Consider the following 17,741-nt stretch of genomic DNA (forward strand, 5'->3'; position numbering starts at 1 on the left):
GACAGCTGGGGAAAAGTGCCAATAAACTTTGGACTTTTTCTTTTTTTAAGGGAAAGGAGGAAGACAACCATCGGGGGGGGGGGGCCCTAACACGTGGGTCGCTCCTGGCCAATGGGCGAGAGGGCTCCGCTATCCACACCCGCAGGGAGCAGGGCTGACCGTTGTCGTTCACGGAAGGGCCCGGAAGCGGGGGGAAGAGTTTCTCCACGGCTATTTGGGGCTCCTCCTTAAACTCCGAACCCTGCTGAGCGGACACGAACACAGAAAGAAAACAGCTCCCGGAGGCAGCAGTGAGCAGACTCTTTACTCTGGCGGATTATACACCATCAACCACCTGTTCCGGCTCGTGTCCTCCTTAGAGGGGCCGGTGAATACAAACAAAAATAGTTCTCTACAAAACCAAGTTTCCAGCCTTCCCAACCCTCCTTCCTAACTCCCTCCCCCAGACGGTGAGTTCCTTGGTCACCAGGCCTCACGGAGTCTGGTGGGTTGCAAAGGAAAACAAAGAAAGAAGAGTTGTAGGCAACAGGAGTTCGGGGTCCGCTGGCCTATGGTAAGCCAGAGACAGGCGCAGGGGGTGTCTGCAACAGTCGCATATGTGTGTGTGTGTGTGTGTGTGTGTGTGTGTTGGGAGGCAGACCTGGAGGTGTTGAGGTGAGAATTTCTCCCCACCCGCTGTCTCACCACCAGCCAAAAAAAAAAAAAAAAAAAAAAAAAAAAGGGTGGGGGGCGGCGGGTGATACAAAAGAAAACCTAAGACCCAAATCGCAGGCGGCCGGGGCCAGAGCCCCCACAGCGCCCCCTGCGGCGGCGGAGGGCAGTGCCGGGGCGGGGGCAGGTGCCACTGACCGCGGCGGGAGGAGGCGGGAGGGCTCTGCTGTGTAGCACCTGGGAGCAGCTCGGGCCGCACCCTTCTCGCCGCCCGGCCTCGGGCGCCGGCCCCCGGGCCCTCGAGCCCCCAGGGCCGCCCCCCGGGCGCAGGGTCCCCTCCGGGCCGGGCTCAGCAGCCCAGGCGGGCGGCCAGCCCCAGCAGCAGCAGGCAGCCGAGCAGGGTGGCGGGGCGCGGGGCGGTCCCGGGCGCGCGGTCGCAGTCCAGGCCGCCGTCCTCCGCGGCGGGGTCGCAGCGGGGCTGCTCGCAGCGCACGCCGGTGTAGCCGCGCGGGCAGGCGCAGCGCTGGTTCTGCAGGCAGGTGCCGCCGTTCTGGCAGAGCAGCTGGTCATCGTCACACACGTTGGCTGCAGGGCGGAGGGGCGGTTAACGCGGGCGGTGGCCCAGTCCACCCCCGCCCCCCTCGGTGGAGCTTCTGCGACTGAGACGGGCCGGGGGTGGGGGGTGTTGGAGGCCCAGGGCGCCCTTGGTGAGAAACGCCCCAGCGTGGATGGTGACGGTGGCCAGGCGAGAGCTGGCCCCCGTCTCCTTCCCGCCACTGCCCTCGGCTCTCTCCGCCTACTGGCCTTGCGACGCACCTGCTCTCTCTCCTCCAGAGCTTTGCACCTGCCTCTCCCTGTGCCAGGAGCGCCCTTCCATCATCCTTCCCAGGCTAGCGCCCACTGTCCTTTCGGTCTCGCCAGGCCACCGCTTGCTCGGACAGCTCCCCACCCTCCCGCTCCGCAAACCCGTCCTCGTCAGCCGAATCCCACCAACCGCCAACTCCGCCTCTGCCTCCGACGACTGCCCGCTCAACCGGCCCCCAGATCCGTCGCCTCCCTGTTCCCACCTGGCACCGGCTCCATTCCCGGGTCGCCTCAGGCCTCGCCCTCCGCCGCGCCCCGCCCCCAGCCCAAGCCCCGCCCCGACGCCCGTGGCCCCGCCCCTCGGCCGCAAGCCCCGCCCGCCGGGCGCGCACTCACGGTAGCAGCCCTGGCGCCAATAGTGCGTCGGGAGGCAGTCGTCGCACTTGGGTCCCGCTGCGCCCTCGCGGCACTCGCAGAAGCCGGTCTCGTTGCACCGGTCGTGCACGGAGCCGATCTGGTTGCAGTTACACTCTGGACGGACACGGGCACGGCGTGCGGTCAGGGCGAGCTGTGGGCGTCCTCCGCACCGACCCCCACCCCGCCCGGCCCCGCATCCCTCCAGCCTGCCCCCCCCCCGCCCTTCCCCGGTGATGCACCCCACACCGTGTCCACGTGCGCCCACGGCCGCCCGACGGGCCAGATCTCGAGGGAAGCCTGTAGCATCCATTAGCCACTCCCTCCCCCTGGCCCCGGGGGCAGCCCCAACCCCTCTCTGGGCCTCAGCCTCAGTCTGTGTAACTGGAGGGAGCGCTGAACCTTCCCAGATCCAAAGGGCTTTAAGATCCATGACAGGTGGGAGGAGCCTCATCAGGGCAGGGCATCCGGGTCGAGGGGCTAGTGGGGGAGCAGGGAGCACACAGGGTGGGAGGAGGAGCAGCCCCAGAGGCCTCCAGCCTCCCCCAGCCCCTTCCCTGTTGGTTTCTTGGCGGGCCTCTGCTCTGTGGGAGGGGGCAAAGGTCCCCACTCTGGGAATCCTTGAAGCAGAGGAGGCAGAGAGAGGCAAGGAGAGAGGAATGTATCCGGGAGGCAGGGAATGCCTCGACTAGGATCGGGAAGCCCCACCCTGTCCCTACAGCTGGCCAGTGTGCCATCGGCAGCACGATTCCATTTGGGTCAGTTTAGAGTTGATGGAATTATCTGAAGGCCAATGCCATAATTCAGACTGACCGCTCCAGCCCTGCGGGCAGCCCCTCCTCTGTGAAGCCAGAGCTGACCTGGTGGGCGGAGGATGGGCAGTGGGATGCCAAGCGGGCTGGGCACCCGAGGACCGAGCACCGGCTCGGTCCTCTAGTGGAGACAGAGGCAGGGGTGGTGGGCAGCCCTTCCAGGCTGCTGGGCGCTGGCTGGGGCCTTGGGTCTGGCCTTTTGGGATGGCCTGCCTGTGCCCGGGCCCAGGGCCCCCACAGATTGCTTCTCTACCCCCAAACCAGTCCTGGAGCAGAGCGTGAAGAGAGCAGATGGAGTGCCCCCTGGGTCTTAAAAGCTTGGCCTCTGCTTATGAAGCACTGGGGGGCGCCTGGGTGGCTCAGTCGGTTAAGCGTCCGACTCCAGCTCAGGTCATGATCTCACGGCCTGTGAGTCCGAGCCCCGCGTCAGACTCTGTGCTGACAGCCTCAGAGCCTGGAGACACAGATTCTGTGTCTCCCCCTCTCCTGCTCATGCTCTGTCTCTCTCTGTCTCAAAAATAAATAAAAACATTTAAAAAATTACAAAAAAATAAATAAATAAAAGCACCAGAAGGACTTCGTTGGAAGAAAAGCTTCAGCCACGAAAAATGGGTTGAAAACCTTTGATCTGGAGGCTCCTGGGTGGCTCAGTGGGTTAAGCATCTGACTCTTGATTTCGGGCTCAGGTCATGATCTCACAGGTTTGTGAGTTCGAGCCCTGCGTCGGGCTCTGCCCTGACGGTGCAGAGCCTGCTTGCGACTCTCTCTCTCTCTCCAAATAAATACACTTAATAATAATAATTAAAAAAAAGCCTTTGATCTAATCCACTTCTCCGTTTTACAAGCAGGGAAACTGAGGCCCATAGCAAGCTCTCGAACCAGTCTTTGTAACCAGTGGTTCTGCAATTCCAGTGCCTGTGGGAGGTTCGTCATAGAGCGGATTCCGGAGGCTTCTGTCTTTGGAGACGCCCAGCTGGCGTGGGCCCCGCCCCCCTTCCCGGGGATTGAGACGGACACAGGGCTCTCGGGACCCCGCCCGGCCCCGCCCCGCCCCGCCCCACCAGCAGCGCCCACGCCGCGCCCCGCGGCCCGCCCGGCCCGGCCGAGCGGCTCACCGATGCACACGTTCTCGTCGTCCAGCTCGGCGGAGCCGTTGCGATAGTAGCCCAGACGGCAGTGCTGGCAGTGCTGGCCTCGCGTGTTGTGCTTGCAGCTGACACACGTCACCACGTTCAGGAAGTCGATGTAGCTGCAGCGGTTGGAGTGGCCGTAACACTCACAGTCTGGGCCGGCCGAGCGTGAGAAACACCACGGGTCAGTGGGCCAAGGGACACCGGGCCTTCCTGCCACCCCCTGCACCGTGTATTGGGGGAAACTGAGGCACGGGGCGAGGACAGACCAGCCCGGGGCATGCAGGGAGCAGGAAGGTGCCGCGGGCCGCCAACGCTTCCCTGTCACGCGGGAGGAGACAGGAGGACCGGTGTGTTCGCCCAGCCCACGGGTTCCCACCTGGCCCCGGGGGGGGGGGGGGGGGGCAGGGATTCAGGGAGGGCCAGCGGCTCGGAAGGATGCCCGTGTCCGACTGGGAATGATTCATGCAGGGAGGGTGGGTCGCGCAGCCAGCGTGAGCGCAGGAAGGACAGTGCCTGTAGCGCGGCACCCCCCGGGGGGCTCGGCAAAGGGAAGATGCGTGCATGGGTTCCGGGGCGAGATGGAATGGGCCAGGAGCTTCCTCCACATGCTGCTTTGGAAGACCACTGGACGGAAAACGCCCACCTGCCGGACCTTTTATTATCAGCCTGAGCTGTTCTGCAAACGTGATTGGCACCAGAGGGCCTCCTCTCGCACAGCCCCCTGAGAATGGGTACCGTCTTAGGGTTTGTGCCCTGGGCGTCTCTTTCTGCCCTCCTGATAGTCTTGGCCTGGCTTTGGACTCTTACTGCAGGTACACGGTCCCACCCACACCGAGGACAGCCACCTCTGTGACATCCTGCCGTTTCTCCCAGCCCTCCCTCTGCTCCAGGGACTGGGCGAGTCCCAAGACTGCCGGGCAAGGCATCCTGAAGGCATGGGAATTGGCTCCCCGTCCCAAGAAGGCAGCTATCCCTTGGTGTCCCTCCTAAGGGGCTCAGCACCCCCTCGAACAGGAAAGCCAGTGTGACTGCCCTTGAACGGGCAAGACGCTGGCCGCCCTCCTGAAACACCATCTGTGCATCTCTGGAGGACCGAACCTCCCTTTCGTGATGGGAGAGGAAGGAACTGACGAGGTCTTGGTGGTCAAGGGCACGGGAGACCTTGGAGAAGCGAGCCTCGGAGCTGTGCCCAGGAGGAGGCGGTGGGCCTGCCACACCTTTGGCCTCCTGGACCTGCCCCCTCCGCCTGTCCCCCCGGGAGCAATGAGAAGGTGACCCCTGTGTTCCAGCTCTTGCTTCGACCAAGACGGGCCCCTGGGCTACACCTCCCAGGGGAGCCAGGACAGGCTATTTCTGGAAGCTCCGGTGCCTGCCCCGTGCCTGCCCACTGTGCTTCTGACTCATACCTGCTCCCAGCTCCCTTGGGGAGGGAGGACTGAGGGAAGAGAGGCTCGGTTTCACCTTGACCCAGCTACTCCGGGAGGGGTTTCGGAGCCAGGCATGGGTCCTCCGTCTTGTATCACCGTTTTCCAGTGCAGGTGGGGGGAGAGGTGGCTGAATCCAGCCCGGGGCCGTCCTCTTACCTTGGAATTCTTCAATGGGCACCACTTCAGCAGATTTGGGCTTGAGCTGGAAAGGTCTGGAGGCCGGGGCAGGGGCGGGGGCAGCAGCAAAGGTGCCCACAACTTGGAGAGACGAGAAATACGCTCTTTCGTCGCCACGGTCCAGCTGCCGAGGGCAGGCTGTCCGAGCCCAGGGAAAGCGCACCGGAGGGTCCCACGGGGCCCTGGGCACGTTCACCTGCTCAGATCTGAGGGGGCAGAGCACATCCGGGAGCCGCGCAGAAGCAGCCCTCTGGCCTCCGGTGCCCCTTCGGAGACCACTTACACACTCGGCTGGATTAATTCTCCCAAATTACTTCTCTAGCCCCAGCATCCCCCGACAGCATGCTAAGTGCTTTGCTGACGCTGAATGATTTTCTGACTGATTGCGAATATCGCTTAGCTCTCTCCTCTCCTCTCCAAACTCCCGTGGGCATCAAACCCAGAGTGTGCACCTGGCATACGAGGCTCTGGCATCTCCCTTTCTGAAGCAATCCCCACCCCCCCGCTCCAGCCACAGCGAGTCCTTTCCTATCCACGGACCCCCCTGCCCGCAGGTGTATCGAGCCATGAACCCAGACAGCACCTGCCTTCCGCATCACAACTCCCTGGGGCCCGGCCCCATCTTTGTGAGTGAGCACGACACTATCCCGGCAGCAAAGTCGGGCTCCGCTTCCCTCTGGGAGTCTGCGGTGCCCTCGTCGGTCCCGTCCCGGGGCAGGGTAGCGAGGGCTCCAGAGGCCCCATCACCAGGGAGGGAGTCAGGGGCCTCCAGCTGCTGGGAACCGCAGACCCTCACTGGTTGCGGCTCTAGCTCCAGAACTGCCTGCCAGCAGAGGGCGCTCAGAGCCCCGCTCACGGCTCCTGGAGGGGCCCGGGTTGCTGTCCAGACAGGCTTTCGGACCTACCGTCCAGGGAGCAGGTGAGCTGGGCTGGGAACGGCCTCCCGACTTGGAGGGTCGGGCAGGGCCCCCGTGTGCTTCAAGTGAACGTCCATCGAGGCTACAAACGAGCCTGTGCGTGTCTCCTCCCCCTGCTGTGGGACACTGAGGCTCTGGGCTTGGTATCGACACCATCGACGGCGCCCCCTGCCCCGCTGGCGGGATCCCACCGCCAAGCCTTTGCCCCGGCCGGTCCCGCCGCCACCTGGGATGCGCTCTCTTCCTTCATCCACCGGTAGTCAGCCCCTGGGTCTGAGTCTGCCACCCCATTCCTGCAGGAGGGCCTGACCCTCTCCGAACTCCCCTCCCTGCCCTGGGGGGTCCTGTAGCTGACAGTGGCAGGGCAGGATTCCCGTGGTCAGGGCAGAGTCCGCACTTAGCCCCGAAGGCCATGGGGGGAGTGTAGGATTAACAGGGGTTGCGTCTGGTGTCGTCACACTGGATCCCTCTAAGAAGGTGAGCGCTGGGGTGTGAGCAGATGGCTCTCCGAGGCCCCTCCCCTCAGCTCCCGAGGGCCGGCCCCACCCCCCCCCCCCACCTCCCGGCACCTACACCTGCTAACTCCGCTACATGGGGGGGGGGGGGGGCTGCGGTCTAAGGAACTTTCCCGCCCCCATACCTGCACTGGAGGGCATCTGGGGCCCAGGGGAGCTCTCCCCGAGGGGGGCAGCTGTAGATGGCCTGATCCACTCTTGGGGGGAAGAAAAGGAGAAGCCCAGTTATGCGACAGGGTGGGGCTGGGGGACTTGGGGGGCACCCGGAGTCATCACACACCCATAGGACCCTTAGCAGAAGCAGCATGGTCTACACTGGCCAAGCGGAACTGGGTCCAGGTCTATGGGAGAGGCAGCGTCTACACCTACTACAGTCTGTGACCTGAAGCCAGAGAAGAGGGGGGTGGGGCTGAGCCCGAGAACCTGCACACTTTGGGCCGTCCTTTCTTCGGCGGGACACCTGATTATACGACCCTTCTGCCCTCCCTGTGTTGTCCCCGAACCTACTGAGGGTAGAGCGGGATCCAGTCCCGTATTTGGGCGCAGACCTTTCTGTGCCAAAGTCCCTGGCTGATGGCTGTAAAGGGGAGCAGGGGTCATCAAACGCGTCCAGAACGGTCTTTGAAGGCTGCCTGTCCAACACCAACGCGGGGACCGGAGCCCCTCCACCATCTGACCCGCCCTCCCCAGCCCACAGCGTGGGCCCATTTTCGCCAGGGACCGCGATGCGAGTCAACCCCCAGGGTCGCCGTGCCTGTCCCCAAGACTAAGCGGCCACAAAGCGGGGGAAGCGGGCAGGGCTGGCGAAGGCAAGGCATGGCTCTGCACTGAATTTCAAAAGACAAACCCAGAGGGACAGGGGAGAAATCGGATTCTCTCCACTTCTTAAAGGGATTACGCACGATGCCGGCTGGTGGGGAGAGACAGAAAATCTACCAGCTAAAAAGTGCAGGAGACTTTCCAGCTGGGCGCTGGGAGCCTTTGGGCATCGAATTGACATTAATACGGGGCTCAGGGAGGACAGAAGGCTGCAGGACCCAAATTGGCAAGGGCTTAATTAGAGCCGAAACAAAAGCAGCCCCAGAGCCTTTTTGCTTTAGAGCCTTTCTCCCACCACCCTCTGCGGGCGAGGATTAGTGGTCCTGAGCAGCTCTTCCTGCCCCACAGCCTCTGCCCTCCAGACAGCTAGACATGGGCAAGACGGAGAAACATCTGGGCCAGAGGGTCACGGGCCCAGCTAGACTCCGGTCAAAGAGTCTGAAGCACCTGTCGGGAGGCACGTGGGGAGACTCAGGACCCTTCTGGGGGCTGGGAGCCGGGGGCAAGAAAGACCCCTGGCCGGGCTCTCCGGGACACGCTCAGGTGCGCGGGAAGAACAGTCTCACCGCGGCCTGTGTCGTGTGCCAAGGCCAGATGGAGGTCCCTTCTGTTCCTTGGGAATCAGGGAGTGGCTCCAGCTGGGGGGGTTTGGGGTGGTGCTGGGTGGCTGTGGAGGCAGCTATCTCTCCTCCGGAGTCGGTGAGCCCCGAGTTCGAATCCTCCCTGCGCGTCTCTGTAATCCTATTTATTACCTTGAGCGGCTGCCTCTTTCTTTCTTCTCAAACAGCTTTACTGAAGTATAGTTTACGTGCCATGAACTCCACCTGCTTCTTCCCAAGCCTTAACATCCTCACCTGTGGGACCAGGAACTAACGGTCCTATCCCTTCGGAACTGTGGGCTCAGGAGAAGTCCACACTCCGCCAACTGGAGGGACCGTCATTATTAGTGGGGGTCCACGTACATGGGGCCCAGGGAGGGCACAGGCTTCAGCTGCTAGGAGGAGCGATGACCTCTTGAGTCACGGGCTGCTGGGGTCACTGACTGTCACGCTGGAGCCACCTCCTGCCCCAAAGCGCCCTGCTGCCCTCACTGGGGTCACCACGCAAGCTGACCACGACCCACTGAATGTTTGAGGAGTGCGCCTTCTCACCACCTGGGTCCCGGGGACCCTCGCGATTCGCACCCACCTCGCCTGGCTCGCCGCCCTGATCTGAGCCTCTCTTTACCTCCCAGCCATGCAGCTTGCCCTGAACCGCGTGCACCAAATCCGAAGCACTCAGAAAATGGGTTCAAGGTTACTCCGTGTGTGTGTGTGTGTGTGTGTGTGTGTGTGTGTGTGGTCCCCACCCAGACAGACCACTGTTTGCAGGCAGGCACAGCACCCGCTATAGCGAATTTTGCTCCCGTATGCCCATCACAGACGCTGCAAAATCAAGCACAAGGCCCAGGCGGCCAGCTTATGTCCTGGCATTCCCAGCATGGACCCGGCCTTCACCCCAAAGAGGACCCCTGGTCCAGGAGGCTCCCCTGTAACTCCTGAACCTCCTGACCAGCCCCTGCCTCCTGCAAATACCGCCCTCCCCGTGGAGAAGGGCAGAAATCAAGAGTGGGGGGGTGTCACCCTCTGGGTCCCACGGAGGAGCTAAGCCAGATGGCCCAAGAACAAGGGGGACTTTTCCTCCGCAAGTCCGTGCGCAGAGGAAGGAAGGGTCACGGCACCGTCCAAGGAGCGAGGCGCCCCTGCCGTCTCCTCTCTGCTGGGGCTCACTGCCGAGCTCCCCTTCCCAGCCGGGACCAGGGAGACTTCCCTCGGCCGCGTCCTCCTGGCACCCTCCGGGAAGGATGAATCGTTTCGGACTTCTGGCATTTGCAGTGGGCGGGGACAGGACATTTCCAGCACCCCAAGTCTCGAATACACAGCAATCCCAACTTCGGAGGGGAATTCGAACTAGAGAGTGGGTGTCTCCGAGCCTGTCCGTCGCGGCGGACCCCTAAGAGTGGCTGCTCCGGTTGACGCGGTGTGGGATGCTCGCCCTGGCCTAGCCCTGCCCCCCGCCCCTCCCCACGCAGCCCAGAAAAGCCCAGCAGTCCCTACTCCAAAAACCCGGGCCCAGAGGTGCCCTTCTGCCTCGCTGATCAGAGAAGCTTGCCCTCTTGGCTCAGTCTATGCTGTCCACTCCCAGGGGTCGGCTGCCGAGGCGCCGGGGGCACAACAGGGTGCGGGGTGGCGGCGCCTGGGGCAGAGCACTGAGGCGGGAGCCCCCCTGGGAGACAGGCTTTGGGCACACTTCGTGTGGCCTGGATGTCACTAGGCCCCTCCCCTGGTTCCTCGGTCACCCCGTTCTCTCGGCCATGCTGGTCTCGGGATCCTCCTGAGCTGTGCTTTAGGGGGCAGGAGGTAGAAGGGTCCAGGCTAAAGTGAGCCCCAGGTCCCCTGGCTGGGGCCCAGTAACAGATGGGCCCAGACAGCCTGGAGGCCCCTCAGCCCCACACTCTCGTGGCTCTAGGGTCTAGTGTTCTCTAGTCTAAGAGCCAAGCCCCTATAGCAGGTGCACATCACAGAGGTGGGGGAAAGGCCGGGACAGCTGGGCCGTAGCTGGGCACCCACCTGTGGGCTGTGGGGTGCTGGGGGCCCCGGGGCCCCGCGCAGCGGATGTGGAGAGGGCAAGAGTGCTGGGGGCCCCTCTCATGGCCACGGTGGCCACAGGGGCTTTGGGGATGGGGTCCTTCCGGGGCCTACCGATGCCTGGCAAGAGATGAGAAGGGGACGAGAGGGTGGGAGGTTGGCGGGGATGGGGGGTTGGCGGGGATGAGGGGTTGGCGGGGATGGGGGCAACGCAGCAACTTCCGGCCTCACTGAGCCGGCCGGCACCCCCTCCAGAATCCAGCTTCCTCTGGCACCTTCTCTGCGGCAGGGAACGGCCCAGGGTGGGCTGTGGCCCCGCTCAAGCATGTCTGAGACGGGAGGTGTGCCAGTGGCTGACTCGACACCGGCCAGTCCTCTCCTGCTAACTCTAAAAGCAGACGGCACTACCCACCTGGGGGGAGGGTGCCAGGATTCAACGAGGTCCTGGAAGGACCCTGCGTAGCTGGTGCCTGGTGCTGTGAGGGCTTGAGAGCCGGTGGCCTGATGATGGACGTGAGGACGACACTCACGCCCACCCCTCCCTTCCCCCCCCTCCCCCTCGGGCCTGAGCTGGATCCCAGCTTACCTGTCCCAGCCTCACGGGGCTCGGGGGACTTCTGTCACTGGCCAAGAACAAGGGACCCCCCCCCACCCCGACTCTTGCCCGGCAGGAGAGGGAGACATGGGAGGGGGTGGTTCACCCAGGGGCTGCGGGGACCCTTTCCAAAGCAGCACTAACCAGGAAGCTCGAGGGAAGAAATGGGAGATGCGCTGGCTGCAGGCCACAGCACAGGGGACGGGAGACGGCAGGCGGAGGTGAGAAGTGAACGGGGAGGGGGGGGCAGTTAGAAGTGGGGAGAGGCGGGCGGCCTCGGGCCAGGGAAGCCCCTTCTTTTCTCTCCCGTTCTTGCCAGGAGTCGCAAAGAGGCTCGGGCCCCAGGGGCCGTCCCCAGGGCAGCGGGCTCGGAGCGTACTTACTGCCAACAGCAGAGCCTGCGGCGGCACCTGCGGGGAGAGAAGGAGGGTCACCGGGCCTCTGGCCACCTCCTCCCTGCACAGGAGGGGATGGCGGGGCTGGGGGAAGGAAACCTGGAGGCGATGATCCCACTTCATCCTGAGCCCTGAGAGGGAGGGGCCGCCTTAGCCCATTTTGCAGATGCAGAAATGAAGTCTCAGAGCCGTGACTTAACCCCGGGGCACCTGCTGGTAAGGGTCAAACGCTCCACTGGGGGCTTCACCCGCACCCTCTTCTTTGATTTTCGACTCTCAGGTCCTGCCGTGCAGGTGGGGGCCTTTCTTCAGGGGTGCCACCAGGCACAGGCCACCAGGGAGAAAGCACCGCGTGGGTTCCCGTCTGGGGACATGTGGACGTGGCCGAATGACTCATTGAAAAATAATCGTAGCAGCTGCTATGTGCTGAATGCTTGCCATGCGCCAGGCACGTGCCCAGCACGGCCCCCATGGGGGCCTTTTAGTCCCCACACAACCCCACAGGGCTTTGGGATGGGCCTGATTCCACGGATCAGGAAACGGGGCTCCGGGTGAAACAGCCTGTCCGAGGCCACAGGCCTGTGAGTGGCAGAGGCCCTTCTGTCCGTGCGTGTCCGCACCCCGGGGGGGTGATGGAGGTGTAGGTCGTGGTCTGACCGGGGAGTCTGGAGATATCATGGTAGGAATCATCAGCACCGGAGGGACGGAGCTGATGTCAGGCTTCCCCCCCCGCCCACCCCCGACCAGGTGTTCTGGAAGAAAGAACAGGGGCAAGGATGCCCCTTGGAACGCTGGGAGGCCCTCCAGGGGGGAGGCTGTGGTGTGGAGAGTGGCATATGACCACCGCCCCTGCTCCCAGTGAGCCCTGCAGGACACCAGGGACAGATCAGGGGACCCCTGATCTCAGAGGGCCTTGTAGGGGGGCGTGGGGGCTGGGCTAGGATTCTATTCTGAGGGCCTGGGGGTGAGGTGTGATGAGGGGAGGGGAGCACCCCAGTGAGGAGCGCCCTTTGTTTGCAGAGGGGAGGGGACTGGAGGGGCCCTGAGGGGAGGGCCACTATTGCAGCAGCAAGGGAGGAGATGGGGAGCCAGAGCTGGTGGTGGCGGAGGGGAAGGTCCAGAGTCAGGGGTGACCCCCCCCCCCAGACTTTCAGCTTGGCTCCCTGGGTGCTGGTGCCATTTACTGAGATGCAGACGTGGGGGGGGGGGGGGGGTGAGGGCAAAATCAGCCTGGGAGTGACTTGTTTCTGTCTGTGTCTTGGGGGCTGTTTTCTTCTCGTTGTCCTAGAGAAGGTGGGGGTCCCAGGGGCGGGGACAGCGTTAGGCTGAGGCTACTAGAACCTCCGGCTTCATCTCTGTTCCCGGGTATCCCAGAAGAAACCCCTCCTTCCCTGGGGGGCGGGGTGGGACTCTGGGGAAGCAGGGACCAGCTCCAGGAGCTCCCCCAAATCAAGGGGCTTCACCTGCCCCTGCAGGACGGAGGGGAGAGGGTCCAGAGGCAAAGCCTGGCGTGTGTGTGTGTGTGTGTGTGCGCGCGCGCGCGCGTGCACGTGCGTGCCCGTTGCTGGCTGGACAGAGCAGGTGGCCTGCGGGTCTGAGCAGGTCTGTGAGACTGTCAGTGCCTCGTCAGGAGACTCCGGCAGATCCTTCCAGGTGGAGGATGGAGAGGAGGTGGGGCAGAGAGCAGGGATGGGGAGGCCAGCAGGACAGATATAGGGAGGCAGACAGCCAGTCAGGGAGGGAGGTGACAGCCACTAAAGAAAGGCCTCAAGAACCGGTTCCAACAAAGAGATGGGTCGGGCACCTGGTGGGGAGGGAGCCGGGCGGGGCGGCTGTCAGCGCCCAGAGCTCTGGGCGCCTTTGAAGGCCCAGAGTGCTGTGAGTGCCTGGCAAGTCAGACCTTCAAAGGCCTGTCGCCCAGCACAGGCACGACATGCCTGTCATGGCCTCGCTGTGAGGCCTCCAGCTTTGATCAGCCTGAAGTCACATAAATCTTTCACGTTGGCGGAGGGAGGGCACCAATGGAGGGGCTCCTGCGGGGGCGCCCGGGCGGGCAGGTGGACGGGTGGCCCCGGGGCAGGACGCCCAGTGACTGGCACATAGCTTGCTGCTGGACGGGGGTAATAATAATCCCGCCCTCGGGGCAGCTGTGAGAGCTGAGCGAGAAGCTGTGCATTTGTGTCGGGTGCAGCGTCCCTACCGCAGCTCGGGGGCTCCCTGGGATTTGTCATTTCATGAAAGCAGCCACGGACTATGCTGGGGGTCCCTGGTGAGTGGGGTCCCCCGACGGGTGTTCACGATGTAGGCACGGATGGGCACGCCCCAAGGAACACGTTCCCGGCCCGGGAGGCTGAGCCCGGAGGAGAGGACTGTGCAGAGAGCGAAGGCGGGGAAGGCTGCGGGGATCTCAGGCCAGGGCCTCAAAGGACCGCCCTGGAGAATGGGCTAATAGGAGACCCGCCTCCAGGAGCCAATCTGAGGGTCGTGGTGACCACGCAGCATGTGGTGCCCGCGTGGCCGGTTGTAAATGCCCCACGGACGCCCGGTATGAGGGGTGGTGCTGAAAATCACGGCCAGGAGGGAGGAAGGGGCCTCCACCACCCTCCTCCTGACACCCTGTGGTGCCTTCTCTCCAGCCCGCAGGGCCCAGAAGGGGAAGGACGAGCCGCTCAGCTGGGGTTTCCCTTTGGCCGGGCCCAGAAGGGGTGGGGGGGAGGTTCGGTTCCTGCAGGAGGCAGGCGGGTCTTACTTACAAGGCCCGACGCTGGCGAGCCGCGGAAAACGCGGGGGCGCGAGTGTACGTGCACGCACGCTCGCGTGTGCGTGCACACGCCCGCACGCGTGTCTGTGAGCACGTGTGCTCACGTGTGCGTGCGCGACCCACGGCCCCCCCCCTCCCCCCGAGGTTGAAGGGCGGGTGGGGGGCACCGCTGGGGGGCGCTGTGGCCGCTCGGCCCTTACGTACACGCGTTGGGAGAGCCATGGGGCAGCGGCAGGTAGGAGCCGGCGCGCCAGGACCGCGTGCGGAAGTTCCTCTTGCACTTGCCGCAGTCGGGGCCCGTGGTGTTGTGTTCACACTCACACTGCAGGCTGCCCTCGCGCACGGAGCACAGGCTGGCGTGCAGGTTGCACTTGCACCTGGGGGGACACGGAGGGCCAGAGAGGTCAGTGCACGTCGGGGGCAGGCGGGCCGGGCCCCGGGGAAAGGAGAGCGCGGCCAGGAGGCTAGCACCCTCCTTCAGGACCGCAAAAATCCCCCACCGCCCTGCTCGGCAGGGAGCACAGCCTTTCAGTCCCTTCCCGGGATGGACAGAGATTGCCCCCCCCCCCCCCCCCCCCCCCCCCCCCGGTCCGCTCCCCTCGCTGATGGTGTTTGCAGGGCCTTCCTGCATCTCGGGGCAGGCTCACGCGGCAACCTTGACCCAGACGCTGTATCCTCATCATCTTTGCTCGTGACGGAGGCAGGTTGGCGGGCGGCAAGAGCCGCTCACCAGCCCTCCCCCCACAGGCCAGGTCCCCCCGCCCCGGGCTGCACCCCTGCTCCCCGCCTCCGCCCACGCCCTTGAGGGCAGATGGAGAGAACCCCCGCTCCCCAACCTCCCGGTCGGTTCATCCACACATGTATTATTCATTCGTTCATTCAAATATTTATAGGCAACTCATTATTCTGAAATCCGGTAAATAAAGGGAGGGAGTCAGGCATGTCCTGTCTGTCCTGTGTAAAGTGTACCTCCGGGTAACCAAATGTGGGATGAGGGGATGTTTCTTTTTATAGAAGCATCCCAGCTAACAACCGGAGAAGAAAGCAGGATTAGAAGGCCACCGTGGAGCAGCCCTCACTCCATGCATGGCTCTGGGCTCTGAGCTCTGAGCGTCAGCAGCCTGCAACCTCACAAGTGACGGCCGGCGGGACGAGGCTTCCCAAGGGAAGGGCCCACGGGACCCTGAAAGCGATCTCAGCGAAACAAACGGAGCTCGAATCTGATCAAGCCAGCTGATCAAGCCGGCTATGAATCTGCAGCAACTACCAAGGACAGAGAAACACACTAAGGAACACCAGCAGGACGCAGTCAGCCAAATCCGGACAGAGGGGACTCCGGAAGTGACGAGCCAGGTTCTTTACCGGATGAACTACAAGGGGGCAAAACTTGATGGGGGGGGGGGGGGAACCTAGACCAAGAGAGGCCTCAAAGGCATCAACCGAAGGCAGGGCGAGGACCTCATCTGAATCTTGGTTCAAACAACCTCTAAACTCAAACAAGCAAATACTATGTTCACGAGACAGCTGGAAATTTGAAGACTGTATCTGACGATCTGAAATTAACGTTGATTAGGCGCGGCCATGGTGTTGGGGTTCTAGTTCTTTAAAGTCCTTATCTTTTCGAGACACATGCCGAAGTCTTTACAGATGAAATTATCTGGTGTCTGGGATTTGCTTCGGAATAGCACGGAAAGGAGGAACGTGGCCGGAGACACCGATGAAACCAGAGAGGCCACGAGTTGCTAACTGCCAACGTTGGGTGACAGGTACACGGTGGTGTTAGTTTCGCATGCATGCTGCAAGTCCTGCGTGACACAAAGGAAGCAAGAGTGCTCTAGATTCTGATACGGGAAGATTTCCAAGGAGTATCGTCAAGGTGTGTAAAAAGCACATTGCAGAATGCTGTGTGTAGCAGAATCCTGTTTTTATTAAGATGTGCAAAATAATATATGTATATATAGGGTCCCTGTTACGTGCCAGGCTCTGGGCTGGGAACAGAGAACGGAATGGTCAACAAAGCAGGTGGGGTCCCTGCCCTGGTGGAGTATACAGTCTAGGAGGGCAATGATTGACACATCAGTGATGGGGGAGGGGGGAATTTCAGGGCAGTGAAGCCGTTCTGTGTGGCACTGTCATGGTGGATGCAGGACACTGGGCATTTGTCCAAACCCACAATGCTGATAATGACACTGAGACTGAGCCCTGATGTAAACCTGCGGCTCTGGTTAATAATAATAACAAGGCACCACTGCTCATCCGCTGTAACAAATGCAACACATGTAACAAAAAAAAAGCTGTTGCACATGGTGTATGGGGGCGGGTGCTGTGTACAGGGAGACGGGATATTTGGAACTCTTTCCACCACGGGCTCAATTTTCCGTAAGCCTAAAACTGCTCTAAAACCCGAAGTCGATGAATTTAACAACAGTAATCGTGCAAATCTTTAATTAATGGCAATGGTTATCGGGGCCCAAGCATCATACCCAGGAGGGGGTATCACGGCGGGAGGGGGTCCTGACTTCGTCTTGGGGGAGCACGATGGGCTTCCAGGAAGAAGGGTTTTAAGCTGAGGCCTGAAGGCGGATCAAGAGTTTGTGAGGCAAGGAGGAGATGCTATTAATACAATGTTATATTACATGTGTCATTAAAGGCTATTTCAAACCGTGGGAAATGTTCCTAATACAAATGAAAAGACCACGCTCACAGAGCACGTACCGTGGGCCAGACCGCATCTCATCCAAGGCTTTAATGACCACGGGAGTTGGCCCCACTGTCACCTTCATTTTACGGACCAGGAAAAGGAGGCCCAGAGACGTTAAGTATCTCGCCCAGAGTCACAGGCTGCCCAAAGATATGCCTGCGACTGGAACTCAGCGATACTCAACTCCAGAGTCCCACAGGCGAATATGGGGTAGGACGTGGATCGGAAACAAGCAGGTTACTGAGCTGTACGTGAGAAGAGTTATAAGCTGATTGTGTCCCCTAAATCCACATGTTGAAGGCCTAGCCATTCGTGCGACCATGTGTGGACACGGGGCCTTGAGGGAGTAATTAAGGTTAAATGAGGTCATAAGGGTGGGGCTCTGGGGGCCTCGAGGGAGGAAGGACACCAGAGCTCTCTCCCCACCGAGTGAGGACACCTGAGCAGTTGGTCGTCTGAGGCAGGAAGTGGGGCCTCACCAGAAATCAACCCTGCCTGCGCCCTAACCATGGGCCTCGAGCCTCCAAAACCGTCCGGAAAGCGAGTGTCCATTGTGTAACCCAGCCAGACTGTGGGGTTTGGTTACGGCGGCCCAGGAGGACTGACACACGCAGCCTCCGGTTACACTCAAAGTACATCTATCCACACCCAAAACACCGACAGAAAGGGCACCTGGGCATCACTGTGGTTGTCCCAGGTCGGGAGGGGATGGGATGATGAATGGTTTCTATTTTCTTCTCTGTCACTTGGCACGTTTTCTACACTATCGTGAGCAGGTATTACATCTATAAGCAGATGACAAACGTTAGTTTAAACCGGGCAGTCAGGCCAGGGCGGGGAGGGGCTGGTTGCTGAGCTCACACAGGCCCTTCCTCTGGGGGAGAAGGGGTCCTCCAGGTCTCGGGGGGGCTGTTTGGGAAACCCTGTTCCCAGTCACCTACCTCCCGTTGTTTGTGACTCAAGTCTCGGGTCCAAGGACAGGGGCGCCTGAGT

General features: G+C 62.1%; 1 protein-coding gene across 13 annotated transcripts in view; it reads right to left on the bottom strand.

Annotated features, from left to right (window-relative positions):
* Positions 1-285: 285 nt before the first annotated feature.
* The window catches only part of NTNG2 (netrin G2), a 68,984-nt gene continuing 51,528 nt past the window's right edge, over positions 286-17,741 (bottom strand). For 6 of the 13 annotated variants that reach the window (XM_058693732.1, XM_058693733.1, XM_058693734.1 and 3 more), the window contains 9 exons: positions 14,252-14,424; positions 11,275-11,301; positions 10,279-10,416; positions 7,399-7,427; positions 6,976-7,047; positions 5,398-5,502; positions 3,797-4,034; positions 1,852-1,986; positions 286-1,236 (listed from right to left, as the gene is read on the bottom strand). In XM_058693732.1, coding sequence (XP_058549715.1) covers positions 1,001-1,236; positions 1,852-1,986; positions 3,797-4,034; positions 5,398-5,502; positions 6,976-7,047; positions 7,399-7,427; positions 10,279-10,416; positions 11,275-11,301; positions 14,252-14,424 — 1,153 coding nt within the window. In that variant the 3' untranslated portion in view covers positions 286-1,000. Of the gene's footprint in view, positions 1,237-1,851; positions 1,987-3,796; positions 4,035-4,466; positions 4,536-5,397; positions 5,503-6,975; positions 7,048-7,398; positions 7,428-10,278; positions 10,417-11,274; positions 11,302-14,251; positions 14,425-17,741 lie in introns of all 13 variants that reach the window. The other 7 variants (XM_058693736.1, XM_058693739.1, XM_058693738.1 and 4 more) reach the window with 7 other exon arrangements.

The sequence above is a fragment of the Neofelis nebulosa genome, chromosome 12 (genome assembly GCF_028018385.1).
Source record: "Neofelis nebulosa isolate mNeoNeb1 chromosome 12, mNeoNeb1.pri, whole genome shotgun sequence".
Taxonomy (NCBI): Eukaryota; Metazoa; Chordata; class Mammalia; order Carnivora; family Felidae; genus Neofelis; species Neofelis nebulosa.